This window comes from Manis pentadactyla, chromosome 12 (genome assembly GCF_030020395.1).
Source record: "Manis pentadactyla isolate mManPen7 chromosome 12, mManPen7.hap1, whole genome shotgun sequence".
Classification (NCBI taxonomy): Eukaryota; Metazoa; Chordata; class Mammalia; order Pholidota; family Manidae; genus Manis; species Manis pentadactyla.
In genome coordinates this window covers 28923421-28944497 of record NC_080030.1, presented here as the reverse complement: position 1 = coordinate 28944497, position 21077 = coordinate 28923421, and the positions used below count along the sequence as shown (strand labels likewise).

The 21077-nt window shown below is 53.3% G+C and overlaps 1 protein-coding gene across 3 annotated transcripts; it reads right to left on the bottom strand.

The window, feature by feature from the left end:
- Positions 1-1406: 1406 nt before the first annotated feature.
- DLL1 (delta like canonical Notch ligand 1) lies at positions 1407-10163 on the bottom strand. 3 transcript variants are annotated; one of them, XM_036926516.2, is made up of 11 exons: positions 9230-10163; positions 8695-8988; positions 7885-7945; positions 7428-7730; positions 5461-5521; positions 4836-4966; positions 4543-4712; positions 4206-4422; positions 2393-3158; positions 2153-2270; positions 1407-2057 (listed from the first exon to the last, which is right to left on the bottom strand). In XM_036926516.2, the coding sequence occupies exons 1-11, from the start codon at positions 9281-9283 to the stop codon at positions 2052-2054; spliced, it is 2181 nt and encodes a 726-aa protein (XP_036782411.2). In that variant the 5' UTR covers positions 9284-10163; the 3' UTR covers positions 1407-2051. The 3 variants fall into 3 exon arrangements, with proteins under 3 accessions (XP_036782411.2, XP_036782410.2, XP_036782412.2); XM_036926515.2 differs by having other exon boundaries at positions 1407-2007; XM_036926517.2 differs by having other exon boundaries at positions 1407-2007; positions 7428-7685.
- Between the last annotated feature and the right edge of the window lie 10914 nt (positions 10164-21077).

Here is a 21077-nt window from a genome sequence, read left to right as displayed (position 1 = left end):
TGCCGTCCCCACAGATCCCAACTACTGAGAGGCTGGCAGATCCTGTTTATTCTAGAACACGCTTCTGCACCCTAGAGTAAGCAGAGGTAGATTGGGATGGAGGAGTTTAGAGGCCAGAATCTCTCTCACTCACACTTTGACCCTGATTCTTTCCATGGATAAGATCACTCCACTTGAGTCCTTGCTTTAGTGGCTATTCCAAAATGACAGCTAGGACTGGCCACAGGTGTCAGGACAGATGGGGCTGCATCTGAGAGGCGGGAGCACTGGCGGGGTGTCCCAGGGCGAGTGTGTGCTGTCTGGTCCCTACCTGGTGCCGTCCTGTGGTCTCGACTCTGCCACCATGCCTCTCCATCAATCCCACACGTGAGATTGGGCATGTGGACTAGTCAACACGTGCACACCTGCCTCTCCTCCCTGGGAACATGACCAAGTCCCTGTCTGTACACTAAGGACCAGTGGATTAATTCATCGTGGCCACTGGGACAAAGGCAAGACCCCTCCCTCAGTTCCAGAGATGACCTGCTTCCCAGCATGGCTTGCCTCGAAGCCGACACCTTCACCAATCCTTCAGAACCACCCAGTCGCACCAGCACAAGGTCTGTTAAAACCCCAAGTCCTCTTTTCAATAAGAAGCTGAGTTTCTGACAAATAGTAATTAATGATTAAACAGGGGTCTGGAGCCAGACTGCGCGAATTCGGACCAAGACTCCACCATTCACAAACCCTGAGCACACCCCACCACCTCCCCAAGCCTGCTTCCTCAGCTGTAAAGTGCCACCCACTCTCAGGGCCCCGCCACCAAGGTCGATGAGGCGACTCGCAGAGTGGCTGACAGGGCCTGGTGAGCACTGAGCGCTCAGCTAAGTGATTTATCACTACCGTAACCTGTCCCCCCACACCTGGGGTTGAGTCAGAAGGCAACTAACACTTCTGAATTAACCAGGAATAAATCCACAAACAAATGGACGAATAAGTATTATTCTAAGACAAAAAGCCTTTGCCATGGCAATATAAAAGTGCTAATGGGTATGTGATCCCAAAGGAAGCTTTGTTCCAGTCCTGAAAAAAAAAGGCTCAGAAGGAAGGTGGCCAGCTCTGCGGTTTCTTGGCACCCATCAAACATGACATTGAGTCGCGCACGCCTTGGTGTTCTCAGGGGACCCGAGGGCACTGCCTGGGGAGCCAGCCAGAGATGCCACCTGCTCCCCAAGTTGCCTGACAATGGCCCTGGGGGGTCTCTGAAGGGAGCAGAGAGGAGGAAAGTTGCTGTCAGCCAGTCCAATAAAACCAGGCAAAGGTCTCAAAAATAGAAAACCAGAGGCCATTTCTGTCCTCAAGGGCCTAGAATGGCGAGTGAGCAAGCGCTGGTCTGCAGGTGGAGTGGTGAGTGAGTCCATCTCGGCTCATCATTCATAATATTTATTTTGGAAAAATATTTTAAAAAGGACTTTCTTCATTAACAAAACAGTAAAAAACTCAAATAACATTTGCACAATATTCCATAAATACATTTATATACACAAAAATATAGTCACATAGACCCGAAGTGCCTTTGTACATATTTACCAAAAATTTAAATTATAAAAAAATGAACATCACAAAATACTCAAGCTTTACAGATATCATGAAAAATATTTTTACAAGTCCAAAAAATAACACACATTTTTTTTTTCCATCTAGAAAAAAAACACATTTTAGTATCAAAAAGGACAATAAAGGCAGTGTTTGTGATTCTAATTCAAGAAAAGACTGGCTCATAAGAATCCAAAATATACACTTCAGGCAGTGCATGCTTCTTATGTAGGAATTAAGTCCATTCATTTAAATATATATTTTCTAAAAAGCAACTGTCCATAGTGCAACGGAAACACGGTCAGAGGCAGCGCCTCGGGCCTCGGGCGTCGGGAAGAGGCCGGCGCCGTCCGGGCGGGCTCCTCGGCGGCAGGCGGAGGGGGCCTCCCTGTCCTCTCAGCAGCATACGTTGGGGCATTTATCCTTGGAATTCTGTTTGTTTGAAGAGACGGGGATTTTGCCAGGTCACCTCCATGTCACACCTGGGGGGGCCCAGACAGAACGGAGTCAGGTCGGGACGGGGCGGCCTCCCGCGGCCTCTGCGTGCCCCCCGGGGAGGCCGGACGCGCGCACTGACCTCGGTCGCTATGACGCACTCGTCCTTCCCCTCCGATATGACGTACACCGACTGGTACTTCGTGTCCTTCGAAGGGGAATACACAGGGTCCGGCCTTTTCCCGTCGGACGCGTCTCCGCTGAAAGGAACACGAGAGACCCGTGCCACGCGAGGCCCGGGCGGCGGCCGTCGCCTGGAGGCGGGCGCGCGGCGGCCCCCCGCCCGCCCCTCCCCACGCCCCCGCCGGCCCGCAGCACGCACCCCCGCAGGGCCGGTGCGCCCTTCTCCTCCCGCTTGCCGAGCGGGTCCCCGGCGGGGGCGGCCTCGCCCTTGAGGCCCTGCACCAGGTTGTAGTCCACCGATGGGTAGTGGGCCTTGAGGCCGTGCCTGTCCACGCCGGGGTCCCCGTGGAGGTCGGCCTTCTGGTTGGTGTTCTTGATCTGCGCGGCCCCGACAACGCTCACGGAGACGCCCTTCTCGCGCTGGCGGTTGGCCAGGTTGTTCATGGTCTCCGTCTCCCCGCGGCCCGCATCGGCGGCCGGCCGGCCCTTCCGCAGCCTCAGCCGCACACAGACCACCACGGCGGCGCAGCCCAGCAGCAGCGTGAGGACCAGCACGGCCCCCGCGGCCACGGCCACCCAGGGGAAGGCCCCGGCCGGGCGCTCCACGTACTGCTCCGTGAGGTCCACCAGCGCAGGGCCCGGGCCCGGCTCGGGCAGCAGGAACTGGCAGTTGGGGCCCCCATAGCCACGGGCACACTCACACAGGTAACGGCGGTCCCTCTCGTGGCAGGTGGCCCCGTTGTGGCAGGGAGCGTGCTCACACCTGCTGACAGGCGCGCTGCAGTTCCGGCCTGTGTACCCAGGCGGGCAGGTGCAGAAGTGCTCGTTCACACCATCCCGGCAGGTGCCCCCGTTGGCGCAGGGGGAGTGGGCACAGTCATCCACGTTGTCGTCGCAGTGCCGCCCGGAGAAGCCAGCCTGACAGCGGCACAGGTAAATGTCACCGAGGTCCACGCACTGCGCACCTGGAACACAGGACGGGCGCCGGTGCTCGCCTCAGCAAGGCTCGGAAGCACCTGCTGAGCAGCCGCTGCGGCGGCAAATCACTACCCCCAAATGGGAGCCCGTCGGAGGAGCCTGTAAGTTTCGGACAAAGAGGCTGCTCCTGAGCTTGGCAGGGACTGGGCACTGTGCTTGCCTGATCACTGCATTCGCCTTCCAGAAGACCCAACAAAGGACAGTTTACAGATGAGCGACTGAGGCCTAGGGGAGATGTGCTTGCCCCCAGTTACACGTGGTGAGAAGAGCAGGGACTGGAAGCAGAGAGAGAGGAGGAGAGGAAGGAGGCCCCGAGGCCGGGAGGCCAGGAGGGAGGGGCCCTGCCCTTCCAGCACCAGGTTGGCTATACCTCCAGTGATCGGCCTTCCTAAAAACAAGGCCTCCAATACCTCTTGGCTCAGGGAACAGAAGCAAGAGAACCACTTGGCCCCAGAGCGCTGCCACACCCTCTGCGCACCTGTACGGGAGTGAGGCTGGCACGGCTCTTCTCCGCAAAGTGCTCCCTGCATATCATGGGCAATGGGAAGCTACCCAAGCTTCCGGCATGGGACCATCGGGGACAGCTTCCTACCCAGTGAGTCTGCACAGGGCATCGCTACAACAGCAGGCACCCGTCAGCAGACCACACCTCCTCACACAGACACACCAGACGGCCATGTTTGGGTGACAGGAGAGCCAGGCTTCCCTCCAGAGTGTCTGGGTTGCCATTTGAGTGTGATCTGAGCTGTGGCGTGGCCCCCGGCACCTGAGGTCTGTGTGGCCTCACGCAGATCATTTCCACCCCCCGCCTCAGGCTTTCCCTGTAGAATGTGAGAATGAACACTCCTGCCTGCTTTTCTTGCTCCCCGGGCATTTCAAGACTCGAGGATAAGACTTCTATAGTTTCTGACTGTTCAGATACAGAGGCTCCATAAACTCAAGGTAGCTTGCAAAGCAATGTACTTGGCTAGGGTGCCTTCCAATTTGTTCTTATCAGTGCTGATGATGCCCCAGGGCAGGGGCTGGCCTCTCACCATTAGAACAGGGTGAAGAGCTGCAGGAGTCCAACCTCTTCTCACAGTTAAAGCCGGAGAAGCCCACAGGGCAGCGGCAGGTGTACCCCCCCTCAGGGTTGTCTGAGCACCGTCCTCCGTTGAAGCACGGGCCGTCCGCACATGCCATGGCGCTCAGCTCACAGATTCTGCCGTAGAAGCCAGGGGGGCAGGTGCACGAGTAGCTGTTCTCGAGGTCCTAGGTAATGATGAAGAAGGCAAAAAAGGCTCTAAAGTTGCTTCAAGAGGCCATGGGTGTGTGTCCCCATGAGCTGGGGCTCCCCTTGCTCAGCAGGCAGGCCCGCATGGCTAGACTCACCGTACAGCTCCCCCCGTTCCTGCAGGGGCTTGTGCTACACTCATCAACCTCTGTCTCGCAGTTGGCCCCTGTGTACCCAGGCCGACATGAGCAGGTGTAGCTTCCCTGGCCCGTGTTGGTGCAGGTGGCCCCATTCTTGCAAGGCTTATGGTGTGTGCAGTAGTTCAGGTCTGTGAGGGGCAGACACAGGGGAGGGACAAGAGGGAAGCCCAGGATGAAATTTAGGAAGGCTGTGTCTTCTGCGTGACAAGGTCAGAGAAGCTCAGGCTACCTGGAAGGGACAGGAGGCTTACCCTGGTTGCAGAAAAGGCCCCCCCAGCCTTCCTGGCAGTTGCACTGCCAGGGTTGCTGGCAGGTGCCATGCAGACAGCCTGGGTACCGAATGCACTGGTCACAGTACCGGCCCTGCCAGCCTACTCTGCACCTTGGGAGAGAGCAGGTCAGAGTCAGGCAGATGCTGGTGGGACTGGTTTTCAGCACATGGTTCCCACCCTCGAGGAACTGCCCCCAGCAGCACCGAACTGCCACTTCAGGAGCTTGAAACACACAGATGCCTGGGTCCCACCTCAGAGGGTCTGACTTCTGGGTGTAAGGACCAGACAGCATTTCTAGGGACTCCTGAGGCTGATCTGATGTGCTGCAAAGTTTGGGAACCACTGAACTAAACCCTCTCATTTTCTGTGCCAATTATTTTTAAACTACTATGTATAAGTTCCCATAACCACTGAGGAACTTAGCTAAATGACAAGTCATGACCCTAGGCATTTCCATGTATTTTCTAAGTAGGAACACCAGAATTAGCCCTCCCACCAGCTAATCTTACCTGAGGTTTTCAAATGATCATCTAGAGATGCTTTACAAATACACTATGAGTAAAAGGATAAGAAACACTTCTTAAAGTAATATTTGCAAACTTACTTGCATTCCCCTGGCTTGTCACAAAACCCATGCTGCTCATCACATCCTGGCAAGCAGATTGCTGCATGCAAAGAAAAGACACAGGGTCAACCCCACCCCAAACAGAGGCTGCTGCCATGACAGGGCTGGGACAAGACTTGCCTAGTTTAGTTGGAGAACCGGACTGAACTAATCTCCTATCTGTAGCCTCTGACCAGTCTTGCCTAGTAACTGTGGACTTTACTCAGCCAGGGGCATGAGCATTCTTCTTAACACAGTGGCTCAAGGACAAAAGAGTACGGAAGCCCCCACCCCCACCCCATTCCCTTTTCTTCTAAGAGAGGGTCAGAAGTCCTTCCCCCTCCTCCCCCACTTCCCAATTCTATGCAGAAAGCTCCACCTCTTAATACCCAGAAAGTGTGTGCGCAGATAAGGGTGGACAGCTGGTGTGCAGAGCACCAGGGCTGGACAGCTGCTCCATTGTCTGTTCTCTCCCAGCAGCTGCCTCACTGCAACAATACCGGCCTCCCCCTCACCCCCATGCCCCTACCCGCGCACCCCTAGCATGGACACACACACACACACACACACACATACACACACACACACACGCACGCACGTGCACGCCCTTTCCGCCAATGGGAGCAGGCATGTGTCCCTGCTGCCTAACCCTGGAGAGATCTAATCGATGGCACGCGTAAGCGGGGGCGGGGACACGCCAGTGTTTGAATAAGGAGAAAAAAGTTTAAGTTTATGGCCACCCCACAGCGAAGAAGAAGAAAGCAAGGATGGAGGCAGCAGGCAACCAGGGGTCTCAGAGGGGGTGGGGAGGCTGGAACTGGAGTTTCAGCTGGCTTCCTGGCCTGGTTATGAAACTCATTAAGAAGTCGCTCCACAAGTTTTTTAAGACAACAGAGCCAGCTCAGGCCAAGGGGGAGCTCAAAAGAGCCCTTTGGAGTGGTTAAGAAACAGCTGAGTGACTGTGAGGCTGTGTGGGAAGACTGACCCTCACCCCCAGCCACAAATCAAAACAGAAGCTGCAACTCCCTGGCAAGAGGTTCTGGGTCCACAAGAGAAGTTTTGCAGGTGGGCTCTGCTGCCAGGCCAGAGAACGGAAGATAAATGGGCTTTCTGGGGGAGCCCCAGGACCCACCCAACCCCCTGACTATAGGGAAATCCCATACTTGGATGTGCTGAATGGCAGTGAGGCTTAGCAGGCTGGAGAGAGGCCCCCTGGGGTCCATCTGAAACAGGCCCAGGGGCCAGCTAGGTCCTCCCAAGTCCCTGCTCTGTGCCCTGGTTTCCTGCATCATGCCCAGGCACCTGCCCACCTGGAGAATAGGGAATAATGGGGAAGGCAGGCCCCAGTCACTTCTGTACAGGCATTTCTTTCTCAAGCAAGATGCTGTGCAAGCATCCACACAGGCAGGTGGTCACAGTGCCCATGATTTGGCAGGTGGGCCCCTCTGCATGCAGGCCTTGCAAACCCTGGCCTCAAAAACACCTTCCCGTGTCCACAGACCCAATGAGTGAAGCATCACAGGCAGTGTGTGTGTGCATCACACTGAATATTTACAAATATCTCACTGTGCAGAGGCCAAGCACATCAATCACATCTAGAGAGAAAATGAAGTGCTTTCCAAGGGGATACCGTCACAGCAGAGAGCATGGTTTAGAGCCCACCCTGCACACACTTCCCTCGCTGCTCCTTCCTTCCTCCCCTCCCTCCCTCAGGCTTACTTCCTGACCCCTGGCCTCTGCTCCAAAATCCTCCCTGATTAAGAAAGGCAGTTTCCCATAGCAGAAGCTAAAACTTCTCCATTGACCCCAGCCTGCCATTGGCTAGCCCTGAGGTCTTCCTCCCCAGCTCCCTGGCCTCAGTGTCCACAGCAGCACATCTCTCGGGGCTAAGCTCTCAGGATTCAGTAGCTCAGCATCCTACCCGTTCCCTGGAAGGGCAGTGGGAGGCGGTGTTCGCAGGGACTCACGTTGGGCGCAGTACTGGCCTTCCCAGCCAGGGTTGCAGACTTTCCCCCCAGTGTCCCCGCAAGTGAAGTGTCCAAAGGCGTCATCTCGTGGCCTGCAGAACACAGAGCAGCCCTCCCCGTAGTAGTGCTCGTCACACACGAAGCGGTAGGAGTACTTGAGGTCTGTACGCCCACTGCTGTGCAGGTCCTGGGACCACTCCTCGCCCACTGTCAGGTGCCTCTGTGTGGCCAGGCGACTGATGAGTCTTTCTGGGTTCTCTGTGGGAAGAGGATGCTCCCGTGGGTTCCAAACAGACCCAGGAGCTGGGGTGGGGAGAAGGGGAAGGGTACGTGCAAAGCCAGCAGGCCGGAGAGCCTCTACCCTGAGCTCTTGGAGTGGCAGGCAGAATGGAGGATGCAGGAGTGTCTGGGGTGCTGGGGAGCAGTTTCCGCCTCGAAGGCCTTCAGTTTGTCTTACCTGTGGCGAGGTCGTCAGGAGAATCTGTGTGCAGAGCTTCGATGATCAGAGAGAAGGTGCCCTGGAGAAAGGGAGGAGGCATTAGCACCGACCGGGGATGTTTGAAAGCCCTGAGCATCCGGGACAAGCAAGCCAGCAGGGGCTGGCAGGGCGGGCCTGCATGCAGCGTGTCCTGGGCAGGGCCCCTGGACATCTCTTGCATGTTTTCACTTTCCTTAAGGAAATGGAAGAACTTTATAAAGAGTGGTTTCCTGGCATGTTTTTTCAGCCTGTAAGTACAGGATATCATGTTTTTAAAAAAAAAAGGACTGCGTGGGAGCAGGCGGGGCCAGAGGGGTCGTCACCAGGTCCATCTCCGGAATGGAACGACACAGAGGGGCTGCAGTTCACACCGTGAGGGTAACCACACAACCAGCAGGGGAGCTAGAACTTTCCCACGTGAAGAGGATCATTGGACCTTGCAGCTGGGTACAAAGGACCGACACCGAGGTGTCCTGGGCCCTCTGCCACCCCTCCTCACCCCACGCCGGCTGTCAGCCCTTGCCGCCTGCCTGGTCATTCGCCCAAGGCCTGGCCCCTCTGGCCGAGCCGCCCCGGAACACCACCGCGCGCACTACCTAGCTCAGGCCAACAGACACCCCGCCCGCACGCCCTGCCCAGGCCAACACCGGTGTCCCCAACTCCCGCCTAGACCGACCCCGGGGCGTACCTCCCCCGCTTTGCGCAGGCCGACACCCACACCTACACCCAGGCCGACCCCGCGCGCCCCCGCCCCGCGCTTTGCTGCGCGCCCACAGGTGTGGCGCTCACCGGCCAGGTGAAGCCGAAAGGGAAGCGGATTGGGTTGCTGAAGGCGGGGTCGGCGCCCGCGCCCTCGGGCAGGCTGAAGGAGTCGACGCCCAACACGGGCGTGACGGCGCTGCCGTAGGTGCAGGGCGGCTCGGGGGACACGCTGGCCTGGTAGTGCTTGAGACACACGCGGAAGAAGGTCCTGCAGGCGCACGGCGGCCCCGCGCCCCCGCGGCAGCAGCTGCGGTTCCCCAGCAGCCCCTTCCTGTTGACGAACTCCTGCAGCTTCAGCTCGAAGACGCCGGAGCTCCAGACCTGCGGGGAGGGCCCGGCGTGAGGACGCAGGCCTGCGGGGAGGCGCGCGGGGTCCTGCGCTCCTGCTCGGCACGCCGGCTTCGTCTTCTGGTTGACAGTTCGCGCCGCTCGTTCTGCTCCCCGCCCCCTCTGCTCCGCGCCCGGCCCCCGCCCCGGCCCCCTACATGGCAGCACAGGACTCCGGGCTGCCCCGCTGATACCCTACCCGACAGTCGGGACCAGGGCCCCGCTGACGACTTACCTGACACAACAGGGCCGAGACCACGGCGAGGGCCAGGGCGCACCGCCGGCCCATGGCGCCCCGCCTGACGCACTCCCCTCCTGCTCCTTCGCCTGGTTCTCTCCTCAAAACCGCCGGGGAGGCCGGGGTCGGGGCGGCGAACGTGCCCCAGGAGCGGGCGCTGACCGGCCGCCGCTCTGCCCCAGGCCGGCTGATCCACGCCCGCCCGGAGTCCGTCCCTGGTCCTTCCGAGGCTGCGGTTCTGTGGACCCACCCTCGCGGGGCTGACGGCCGCTCTGGCTGAACGCACGGAGAAAGGCTCGCGCGGAGACGCCGCTACCGGAGCGGCAACTTTCGGTTTTCCTCGTCTTTCTTCCAATCCACGAGTAGGTAAGGGTCGTCTGCTTCCTGGTTTTGTCTTAAGCTTCTTCGCAGAAAGAAAAAAAAAAAGAGGGAGAGAGAAAGCGTCCAGATATTCAGCTTAATTCCCACAGAGCTGCAGAGGCTTCCTACGAGTCCGATTAGAAAGCCGCGGTCTGGAAATCCACCGCGAGGCGATAATCCGCGGGCCCGGCGGAGCGTGCACGGCGAGGGTGCGCGGCGCGCCCTGCGGACCGGGCCCGGTGTCACTCGGCGGCGGCAGTCGCTCCGGGAGCGCTCTGGACCCGTGTCCCCTGCGCCGCCGCCCGGGGCCGCGTCTCTGCGCGGAACCCCGCCAAGGCCATCCAAGTAAACGCGCGCGGGATCCGCGGGCCCGGGCCGCGGGAGGCGGCGCTGCGCCACGGCTGCGCGTCCCTCCGGCGTTCGCCTGGCGGCCCTGTCCGCGAGTGCGCGCCGAGGATCTGGCTCTCGCAGAGGCCTGCCGCCCTTATATGCCGCTGGCCGCCCGCATGGCTAATGAGATGCAAATGAGCAGCCCCCCAATCTGGCGAAAGCTGTCACAAAGGAGCCACTTTTCCAAGCCCTCCTCTCAATGGATCGCCAAATGGTCAGTGAGCTGTAAAATGTGCAACCCTCCTCCCCGCCGCCGCCCCTCCCCGCCCCGGCCCTCCTCTGCCCCCGCCTCCAGCTCCCCGCCTCCTCCGTCGCCTCACAAAATGCACTCATTTACATTCCTACAAAATGTTCGCCGTGAGAATCCCCTCTGCTCCGGATCCGGTGCTCCGCGAGCGGGTGCTCCGGGAGCGGACACCTCGCCCCTGGCTCCGGGGTCCCTCTCGCCACCGGGGCGCAGAGACCCGGGGACACGCGGGGCGGCGCTCGTCTCCACCCGCCGAGGGCAGCCTGCCAGTGCAGGACGCGTCCTGGGAGCCTCCCGGCTGGCCGCCACGTCCGGGGGCGAGGGCAGGGGCCGAGCCCGAGGCCCGGTTCCCGGAGACCGCCTGTTCTCCGGGGCAGCCTCTTCTCAGGGAGGAGTCTCGGGGGGGCGGGGGCCGGGGGCAAGATCGGAAAGGGGCGGGCGCCAGCCGGGGCACGGGGGGTGAGAGCGCAGCGGCAGTTTCGGGAAGTTTGGGAGGTCTGACACCGATCACCCCCGGGCGGAGGACGGCGGCTGTGCGTCTGGGGGCACCGAACCCGCACTCGCGTAGGGCCGGGGCGAGCACAGTGCCTCCGGGGACCCCGGTGTCCCAGCGCCGCGCCCGCCGGGGGGCGGGGTCCGGGTGTCGCGTCCCTGTAGCGGGGAGATCCTGACGCCTTAAAGTAGGCTCCCCAGGCCCGAACACACACATACACACACACACCCTTCCGGTGCTACTCTCAGCCACCGCCACCTTTCAGGGGTCTCCGGCCCCTCTCTCCTGGGTATTACCCCCTCGGACTTCCTCCGCTTGGTAAAAAGTGAGTTTGGTGTGTGTCGTTCGCGTGGCTGTCATTAAGGCAGTCTGTTATTGTGCAAGGCTGAATCAGTGGCTCTTTGTGCGCTCAGCTGTATGGTAATGTAGACCGCACCTGCTCCGCTCACAATGTGGAGAGAAAGAGCTCCCCTCCGCGCGCGCCGCGGCCTCTGCAACAATGTCCGGCACATGTTCTAAAGACCCTCCAGCCCGCCCCCCCCCACCCGCAACCTTTACACAACCATCACCTTATTAGGTTTTTACACGTCCAGCAGACACTGGAACTTTTGTTTTCTGAATTGTTCTAATGCTTTGGACGCAATGCAGAATGAAGGTGGGGCGTAGACGACTCCTCTGGCTTCTAGCTTTGTGCTTGGCGCCCTTCGGGGTCTCTTTCCCAGCCCCATGTATGTGCTCCTCCTTCGACCTTACCCAGCCCCTGTGGCAGCCTCCTCAGGATGAAAAGGTGTGAGTGCTGGAGTCAAGGTCCCTTTATGGCACAGCCTCAGTGGCCTTGCTATAGGTATGTTACAGCCACCTTATTGGTGGGAATGTGCCTGGCAAAATGTGACTCACTGCAGCAGATGTGGAGATCACCAAGTATCATATAATGCACAGAACGAGGGAAGAGTCCCAAATACCAAGTAAAACCACTGTACACAATGATCTAAATATCACTTGAAGTCATCCATGGCTACTCTTGGGACTGTTAAGCAACCACAACCTTGATTCTACGGACCCCAAATACCTATAAAGTTTCAGGATGGACAGATATGTACACTTTAGGTTTTTCACTGCCTCTTCATATAGAAGCAAAGAATTAATTGACTGTAATGTTAACTAAGAAAGTAAGGTCCATGTAATATTTAAGGCTGAGGTGAGGAACGCAGGCTTAGCCCCACCAGAACCCCTGCTGTTTGGTTCAGAACAAATGGAAATTTAAAAAAAATGCTGTTCCCCCACAGCAGTGTCACAACAGTGGCAATCCCAGCATGGCCACTTTTTTTGGACTCATCACCACTGGGCTAGGCCAGTGCAAATCCTAATTTAATCTTGCCACCTAGTGTCAGCATCCTTTCTTCACTACATTCATGCTTCCTCCACACTGATTTCTGAGAACTCTGTTACCTACCGCGGGTGTGTGTGTGTGTGTGTGTAAGGAGGGCAAAAGAAGAAAAGAGTGTGAGCTCTAAATCTTCTGCATCTCCAAGATGAGTAGATTTCAGTAAGAAATGAAATATCAGGAATCTTTTAATTAAAAAATGACAGTGGGAAACTATTTGAAGGGCAAAAGAAGAAAAGAGTGTGAGCTCTAAATCTTCTGTATCTCCAAGATGAGTAGATTTCAGTAAGAAATGAAATATCAGGAATCTTTTAATTAAAAAATGGCAGTGGGAAACTATTTGAATGCCTGTTTAGAAAACTGGAAATAAAAAGTTCCATGCACAAAGGATTAAACCTGAAGGAAGAAGAGGCTTGCCCCACATCTTTAACAACCACCCCCCCACACACAGTATCGAGTATTTGTTAAATTGACATGGCACAGATTTCTCGATTAGAGTGGCAAAGCGGAACTGAAAGGCATCGTAAAATCCATCAGAATCCTGCCCAAAGCGTTCATTCTTTTCCAACTTAATTTATGCCACGAGACTCTGTGTTGGGGAAGTCAAGCAGAAAGCACTCCTCTCCTCCTTCTCTCCTCTCCTCCTTCTTGTCCTTCTTCCTGCCCCCACCCTGAGCTGGTTCCTCTCCCCTCTCCCTTTCAAAGCTGAGCTAACGGGAGACTTTAACTTCAGTGTTTCTATAGGGGCCTGTTGTAGTTTAACTCCTGCACACCAGTAGCTGAGATGAACAAAGGAGAGACTCGAGGTCCAACTATTCATCCTTTCTTTGCACTTTAATTTTCATTGATTGGGAAGACAAGGGGAGCCCTTAGGGATTCGGGCTGAGGGGGGATGACACGCCTTTAGACGCCATCAGCCCCCTAGCCAGCCATCTGCTCTGAACCAAATGGCGTTTTTCACTCCCTTAACTGCATGTTTCTATACTCCCGAAACTGAGCACTCTGAACCACCTAAACACAGGCTGGAGCTGGAGCTGGAGTGTGTTAAATAGACTTGCCTCCGTGTTGGCCCTGGCAGCCAAATTCCCACCTCCCCACACACCATAAATCCTCACCTTGCTCATTAGGAAAATGCAGGAAACTTTCTTTTAAATACTTTTTGATGTCTCAGCAAATTTACTGTACAAAGTGAGGCTCATTAGGACTTAGAAGGCACTCAATTCATCAGACACAGGAGTGAAGAGAAGGATTTGCCACCTGAGGCGGTGTTTTATATTGACTGGGCATGCACATCTCGTAGCCTCAATAACCCCAGGGGCGAGGGTAGGCTCAGTTTGTGCGATCAGAACCAAGGCCACAGCAACTACATCTGAGTTCTCTATTTGCTGGAGACCCTGATTATTTTACCTACCATTTTATTAGGAAATTAAAAAGCTTACAGCCATCTTTTTGTCAAATTAAATATGCCCATCCTCAGAAGTGAGTGTGAACCCAGTCCTGTTTCAATAATCCCCCTTTACCCAAAGGAAGCTTTTATTTTCAAGGTGTGTGTAGGGGTTGTGGGTGAACGGATAAGGGTCTGGGCCCAGGGCAATAAACAATGCCCAGAATAGGCTTCTGACTCTAGGCCAGCCACAGGTTCAGTTTTCTGTGTAAACAAGTCTGGAGGCTTGAGTGGATTTGTGTTTTCTTAGTCCAAGTGAATACTGTATCCCCAACAGAGAGATTATCTTATTTCTATGAAGAATTGGGGTCCTTGTTCAGAACAAAATAAAAAACTTCCAGGCAGCGAATGTGGTGTTGATCAAACATGCCAGCCTACTTGAAAAAGGAGGCAGAGGAAAGGAGGAAGGGACCTAAATGTTGACTAATTAGTATTAGTATCACATCTCTCCCCAACTTTCCATCAGTTACAGTTTTGGAGTCTTGAAGCTGTTAAAATAACAGAGGCATCATCTCCTCGGTGGAGCACAGGACGCCCTCACGGATGCCCACGGTGAAACCTCTGTGCCAGGCAGCTATTTAGGACATTTCCTTACTTCACACTTCTTGAGGCTCCTGAGGACTGAATCCCAGAGACACATGGACATTTACAAGACACACACTGACCCAGATGGATGTACAGCTATGTCTACACAGAGCTAAGTTACGGCTGCATCTCTCTGACTGAAGACGCGATCTCACCTAAGTCGTCCATTCATCCACAGCCGGAAAAGGAGGCAGGCAGGCCCAGCTTCTGCTGAGACACTGGGGGGCTCCCCTCGTGCTGGAAGAGGAACTCAGCACAGCACACCCCAGGAGCGACAGGCAGGCGGGACAGCGACCCCTGCCTGGCAGGTCCGCGTGGTCGCGGGGCACGGAGCGAGACGAGGCGGGAAGGCAGCATCCCGGGAAGAGGCCGCCCGCCCGGACGGCTCCCCGCACACCCCTCCTCTGCCCGCAGGCCGCGCTACGGACCGGTTGAGGCGGGCCCAGTGCTCAGGGACACGGCCGGTCCCACAGCCTTTCCTTCTCCGACGGGCCGGTCGTCCGAGGCTGGGAGAGGAAGCCCTGTCCGAGCCCAGGCCGCCTGGTCCCGTCCTGCGGTCGGGGGGCCTCCTCTCCCGTGCGGGTCGGCGCGGCCCCGGTAGCGAGTTGCGGAGGCATGTGCTGGTTTGCATGAGAAAGCGCAGGTCGCGTGCTCAGCTAGCGCCCGGCGCAGGGGACCGCGCGCCCTCTCCGCGCGCCGCGTCTCCGGCCGGCCCCGCGCCCCCGGCGCACCCCGCCTTCTCCCCTTACCCACCCGGGTTGCGCGCCTCCTCCCGGCGCCGCGTCCCGGGCCCGCGGCCTTTCCCGTTCCCCCGCCCCGCGCCTCCTCCCAGTCGGGCGGGTCATCTGCTCCGCGGTCCCGCGCGCCATCTCCATGACAAAGGCGTGTTTACCTGGCCCGGCCCCGGGCGCCTTTGTCTCGCGCCTGGTGACTGCGCAGCTGCTCCCGCAGCGCCCCGGGGCTCCTCGGCACTTTGCGGCCGTGAGCCAGGATCAGTGCGGGGCGATGGATGCCGGCCGCTGTGACCCCGGGGGCTGCTCTGGACCGAGGGCGAGGGCGTTCCAGAGGGCTTCCTGGAGGCGGCGGCGGCGCCAGGCCGGGGACTCGCTCAGGGGCGTCGTGAGGGGTCGGGAGGGCCAGATCGGCGGGGAGGGGCGGCGCGAGGGGGACGCGGGGCCTCTCCGCGGATCCAGGTCACCTCGACACTGCCCGGGAGGGGTTCCAGGGATGGGGCCTGGCGGCGGCGACCCGAAGAACCCCGGGCCCAGAAGCTGCGAGGCACTGTCAGGTGGGCGTGGCAGGCCGCTCTGGTCACCTGCCCTGCGTGCGCCCCCGACTCCGCACGCCAGGGCCCCGCGGACTTGGGGGAGGAGCAGAGGCCTCGCTCCGGGACGCACCACCCGGGAGGTCTGGGCACCTGTCGCCAGGCTGGCGGCCCGTCAATCAGCGTCTTGAGGGAGCGGGCGCTCGGCCCGGCGCCCCGAGACGGAGCCCAGTCACCGGGAACGTGGCCTGAGGCCTCCCCACGAGCGCCCCGCTGGACCCGGCCGCCAGGCCGTTCGCGAGGAGTTGGGCGACGCGGCGCTCCCCCCGCGAGCATCTGCCCGGGAGGAACAGATGTGGGCACCTGCGGTGACAGGCTGCATATGCTCCGTCCTATTCACAGGCATTCAGACGTGGCTACAATGAGCAGCCTTTGTGCGCGCAGTCACTAAATATATTAATCTGCACTCCCCAGAGCACCGGGCCGTTTAATTTTTCACTAGCAATAACATCTGATCTAATCCTTAAATCGGCTCCCAAAAGCCTGCCCTCCCGCCCTCCTTTTTTTCTCCATTTCTCCCCACCCCCTCTCCCGAAAAACGTGTGAAGCTATTCAACCTTCCACCTGTTGCCTGCTGAAATGGGCGTGGGTTCTTGCGACATCTGATGTTGGCCCTGGTGGGGGGGTGAGCAGGGTGACTGTGTTGGGGACGCTGTTGGGCCACATGGGCATGACTAGGGCATGTTTATCAGAAAGAAAATAAACACAAAGTGCGGAGTGTGGCTCCCCAAATGTTGTGCAAACAAAGAACAATAATTATTAAACAGCTCACAAAGCAACCTAGCATACCCATCCTTCTGTGGAAGTGCCTTGAAAAATGTACATAACTTTTCCATTTATCTTTTTGTTTATTAAACTCTAGTGGTTATTATAAACACCGGTCAATAGGCCACACAGCCAAAAGGTAACATAAATCTCAGATGTAAGACTCAGATTTTTAAAGCAATTTTGTTGCATGACTTTTATCTTAGCATCCCTTATTCTGTTTTGATTTGTTTTCGGCCACAGTGATCCTTTAGTGCCATTGTGGGTGTCACAATGCAGACGGACATCAGGCTGTGAATGAAGACAGAGGCAGTTTAAACAAATCAAGCTCTTTCTTTCCTTTCCGTCCATTGTAATATCAATGGGCCTTCTGCATTCGGCTGCTAGGAGACCAGCTTTGCAAAGCCCTCCTCCACTAAATGGGCTGGAGAGAAAGGGATCCCAATAAACAGCCTAAGTATTGGAGAAAAAAAGAGGGGAAAAATTTAGGCAAATGTTTTTTATCCTTCAAATGAACATATTTCTTAATCTCAAAACATAAGACACATTTTCTAGCACAGCATTCCTTGTTTTTTAACAATTCCCTTTCATGTATTTTAAATTCCTACTCCCTCCCTCCACAACCTCCTGGAAAACAGGGTGGGGACAGTACTGGCTCACAATCAAGACTGGTTTTCCAAATGCTATTCTCTGTTTGGAAAATGGGAACGAGGGCTACCGGTGGTTGTTTTTCAGTCATCATCACTAATAAAGTTGTAAAGTGCTTTCAAAATGTAGGTATCAGGCTGTTGCTAGTGGGTATGTAGGGGTAAGACTGGTAAGTCTGGATTTTTTAGGAACAATTACAAACTACGATTTGTTTTAGTGGTAGTTGGAACTGGTCCTATTAACATTAGTAGGTTAACTGAGGCAAGAAATATAGCTGTTTTCAGGTTAGGGACCCAGGGTAGGTGTGTCAGGAGAGACCCGCCACTAGCACTTAGATTTCTCAGTGTGCAGAACCAAGTCACGGGCCACCACTGAACCAGCTACACTCAAGGCAAATGGGAAAACCGTGGCCGTCTCGTGGCGATCACAGCTCGCGGGTGGAGCTAGACCCACCTGTCCCAGAGCACACTGCAGGGAGAAGCTCACTTCATGTTCCCATTCACTCGTCCGTCCACTCATGGGTCCTAGGGGCTGAAGTCCAGAGTGAAATTAGATCTGCTCTCTGCCACTCCATAAATCACACAGTGAGTAGAGAAGTCTTCCCTGCTTTTATTTTCAGAAAGAGTTTGTATAAGATTAGTATGTCTTCCTTAAATATTGGAATTCACCAATGAGGCCACCTGGGTCTGGAGTTCTGTCTTTTTTTTTTTTACTTACAAATTCAATTTAATAAATAAATATAGGTTACTCAGATTTTCTATTTCTTTTTTGGTCAAGTTTGGCAACTTGTACAGTTCAAAGAATTTCTTCATTCATCCAAAATTGCCTGATCTCCTTTTAACCCTTCAGTGTAAGTGAACTCTATGATACCTTCTTTCACCATTGGAATGGGTAGCCTGTGTCTTCTTTTCATCATCATCAATATAGCTACAGGTTCATTAGTTTCATTGATCTTATCAAAGAACCAGCCTTTTGTTTCGCTGATTTTTTTTCTGATCTAGGCAGAAAATTGGGGCCATCCTTAGGCTCAGCTTATTGTCCCCCTTTTTCAAAGATCTTTATCCTTTACTTCCTGTTGTCTACTGCCTAAAAGTAGTAATTTCATGTATTTTGTCTAGTTTGCTAGCTGTTCAGGTAGAAGGACAAGTTCTACTGGAATTATTCCTTCATGGGTGGGTACTGAAACAGGATACTTTTGGCTGCAAGTAACAGAAAACCCAAATCCACTACTCTTAACTGTAAGGAAAAGATACCATCTCATAGAATTAGGAGGTAGAATGGTCTTAGTGTTTAGTTAATTTCTGGCTCAACCACATCGCCAAGGCACAGGGTGCTCTCCATCTTTCTGCTCCACCAACCTTGGCTTTGGAAGCTTGTCAGCTTTTAACCCTGGTTAGCTCCCTTTCATGACTGATGCCTGCAGGGGCCCAGAAGCCACCAACAGACATAACGATGACCAGGAGAGCAAGGGGGACATTTTCTTTCTAAGTAACATGTTTTATTACCAATAAAACAGTGCAGTAATATTTAGTGTGAATCGACCAAGTCAGTATGTTTTTATGGTTGTGGAACTTTCTTTCCCCTCAGGTTTTAGTTGAAATATTACTCAAATAAAATCTAGGTCCCATGTGGTTGTTGCAAAGAAATTCAGTTCAGCAAATAAAATTAAAACTAACTCCAAATGAGTCTTGAGCATTGTTTAAAGGGTCAATTTGTTATCATGAGAAGCGTGACCCAACCCACCCCCATCCCGCCAGTCCCATTCATTTTGTTCTGTACACCTCTGCTTCTCTCCTCTTTCTTTCTCAAAGTTGAGAGGAAGATGTTCTCATTGACACTATCCACTCCTCCATAGTCTACTCTTCCTACTGTCAACCTGCTGTTTTTCCTCCTTTCCTATGTTTCTCTTTTACTTAAATCCTCTACCCCTTTCTTTGAGATTCTCCCCCAGAATGGGTCTAAAGGGCACAGCAGAGCCCAGGAAGGTGTCTGTGTATGGTAGGAACCAGGAGGTGGGATAGGATGGGGATAATCACATGTAATGGCATTTCTATGTACACCTTTCTTTTAGTCTTCCAGGAAAGAGATCTGGGAATAATCATCAGCTTTTCCTTTCCTTCACTGTACTGTTACTATTGTCATAAAAAAGTTGAAAACAACCTTAGAATTTAGATTTCAGTTTGAGTAACAATTGTAGCACTTACTTCTGCTTGTACTGGTTACTTTTTTAATCACTTTTTAAAACTTAAAATTCTTTACTTTTATCAAAGTAATATACTTATATAATTTAAATAAAAATAGTATTTCTAGATTTTTAACAAAAAAGAGCAATTATCCACACCACACATCCTCACTCCCAATTCCTTCCTCTAATTTAAGTCTTAGCTGCTTCTTTTGAAATTTAGTCTTATATTTCTTGAGAGTTTTTAATGCTATGTCTTTCTTTTTTCAGTTGTGTATACTGTCTATGGGCTTCCTAATTCTAGCAGATGAAGATTTAACTTTTCTACCTTATTTCCTAGACAAACACATACTGGTGAACACATATAAAATCTATTCTTGTGTTTCAAAAATAGCTATAAGCATTCTTTTTTATTAAATAACCATTCAGTATTTACCTTATTAAAAGTGTGTAATCATTATTCATAGCTGAGGTATATGCTATATTTTCTTTTTTGTATGATTTTAGTCTTTACTAAATTCTTCAATTTAGTAATTCAACAATTGCTTATTTTATTTGCTTATTGACTTTTTTAGCTACCCATTACTTATTGTCACTGAACTTCAAAGATCTCCTTTTAAAATATTCAGCTACATCAGGTATTCCACAGGACTAATTTTTTCCTGGAGATAGGTCTCTGGGAGGCCTCCTGCTCCAATTTTGATGGTTGCTAGCTTCTGCCCTGGGACTTTATTCCTCCCTCTTCACTTGGATTCTCTGCTATCAAGGTCCTAAATATTCCTCTTTCTTGACTTATTCGTTTTGGAGAGGAACATCTGAGATAAAGTGTTTGGTAAATATTATTTTTAAGCTGCGTATCTGAATATACCTTTATCCCCACACTTATAATATTTCAGTTGAGAGTAAAATTCTGTTAGAATTATTTTCTTCACAATTTTGAAGATAAATGCTCCATTGAATTTCAGCTTTCTGGGACTCTAGTGAGAATTTCCATGCCATTTTGATTTCCAATCCCTTAAATGTAACCTTTTTATTTTTCCTTATGAAAACTTTTTAAGATCTTTTTTTTTATTCTTGGCGTCCTGAAATTTTGTGATGATGTACCTTCATGAGGACCCTTTTCCGTACATTGTGCTGAACATTTGGTGGACTCTTGCAATATGAGAATGTGTTCTAGATCTGGGAAGGTTTCTTGAATTATTTCTTGAGTAATTTCTTCCTCTTCATTTTCTCTGTTCTCTTTCTTATGATTCCCATTTTTTTCAGAAGTCAAACTTCTTCATCTTCTAATTTTCTTATATCTTTTTCTCCATCTTTTTTTTCTATTTTCTGAAAGATATCATCAAATTTCTCTTATCAATTTTTAAATTTATTGCTTTAACTTTCAAGAGCTCTTATTTTCTAAATGTTCTTTTATATACCTTTCTCTTTTTCATTCATGGATGTAATATCTTCAGAGCCTACAGATAATTAAGTTTTTAATGACATTTTTCCTTCCTAGTTTGCTTTTTTCTTTTTTTTCTGTCTTCCTCAAGTGTCTGTTGATCTTGGTCATCTGTGTATACTCAGGGAGAAGCAGACATGCTTGTTGGCAGTCCTGTGGGATACATGAGGACTGTTGAGTGGTAGAACTCTCTAGGGCAAAGGGTTCCGGCCAATCTGCCTCCCTGAGCCTCCACAATCTGGCCCCATGTCTGCACTGTCACTGTGGGGCTTTTGCTCCTCAAGCCTGATGTCCCTGGCAGCTCCCTCTCAACACCTGAATTTCTACTTCCATCTCCTTCCTGGGTCTGCTCCTTCTGCATGGAAATGCTTCCCCTCCTAATCCTGTCTCAGATCCTGTTTCCTTCCAGGATAAGTTTACACATGATACCCTTGCCACCTTCTTCATGTTACAAACCTTGCTCTATGCTTCATGTGTTTCCTAGTGTTTAATGTATGTTAGTTTGTCTCCCCATCCACAATGTGTGCTCCTTAAGACTAGAGACTGTCACATACTTCTTGGTGTAACCCTATGGTACAC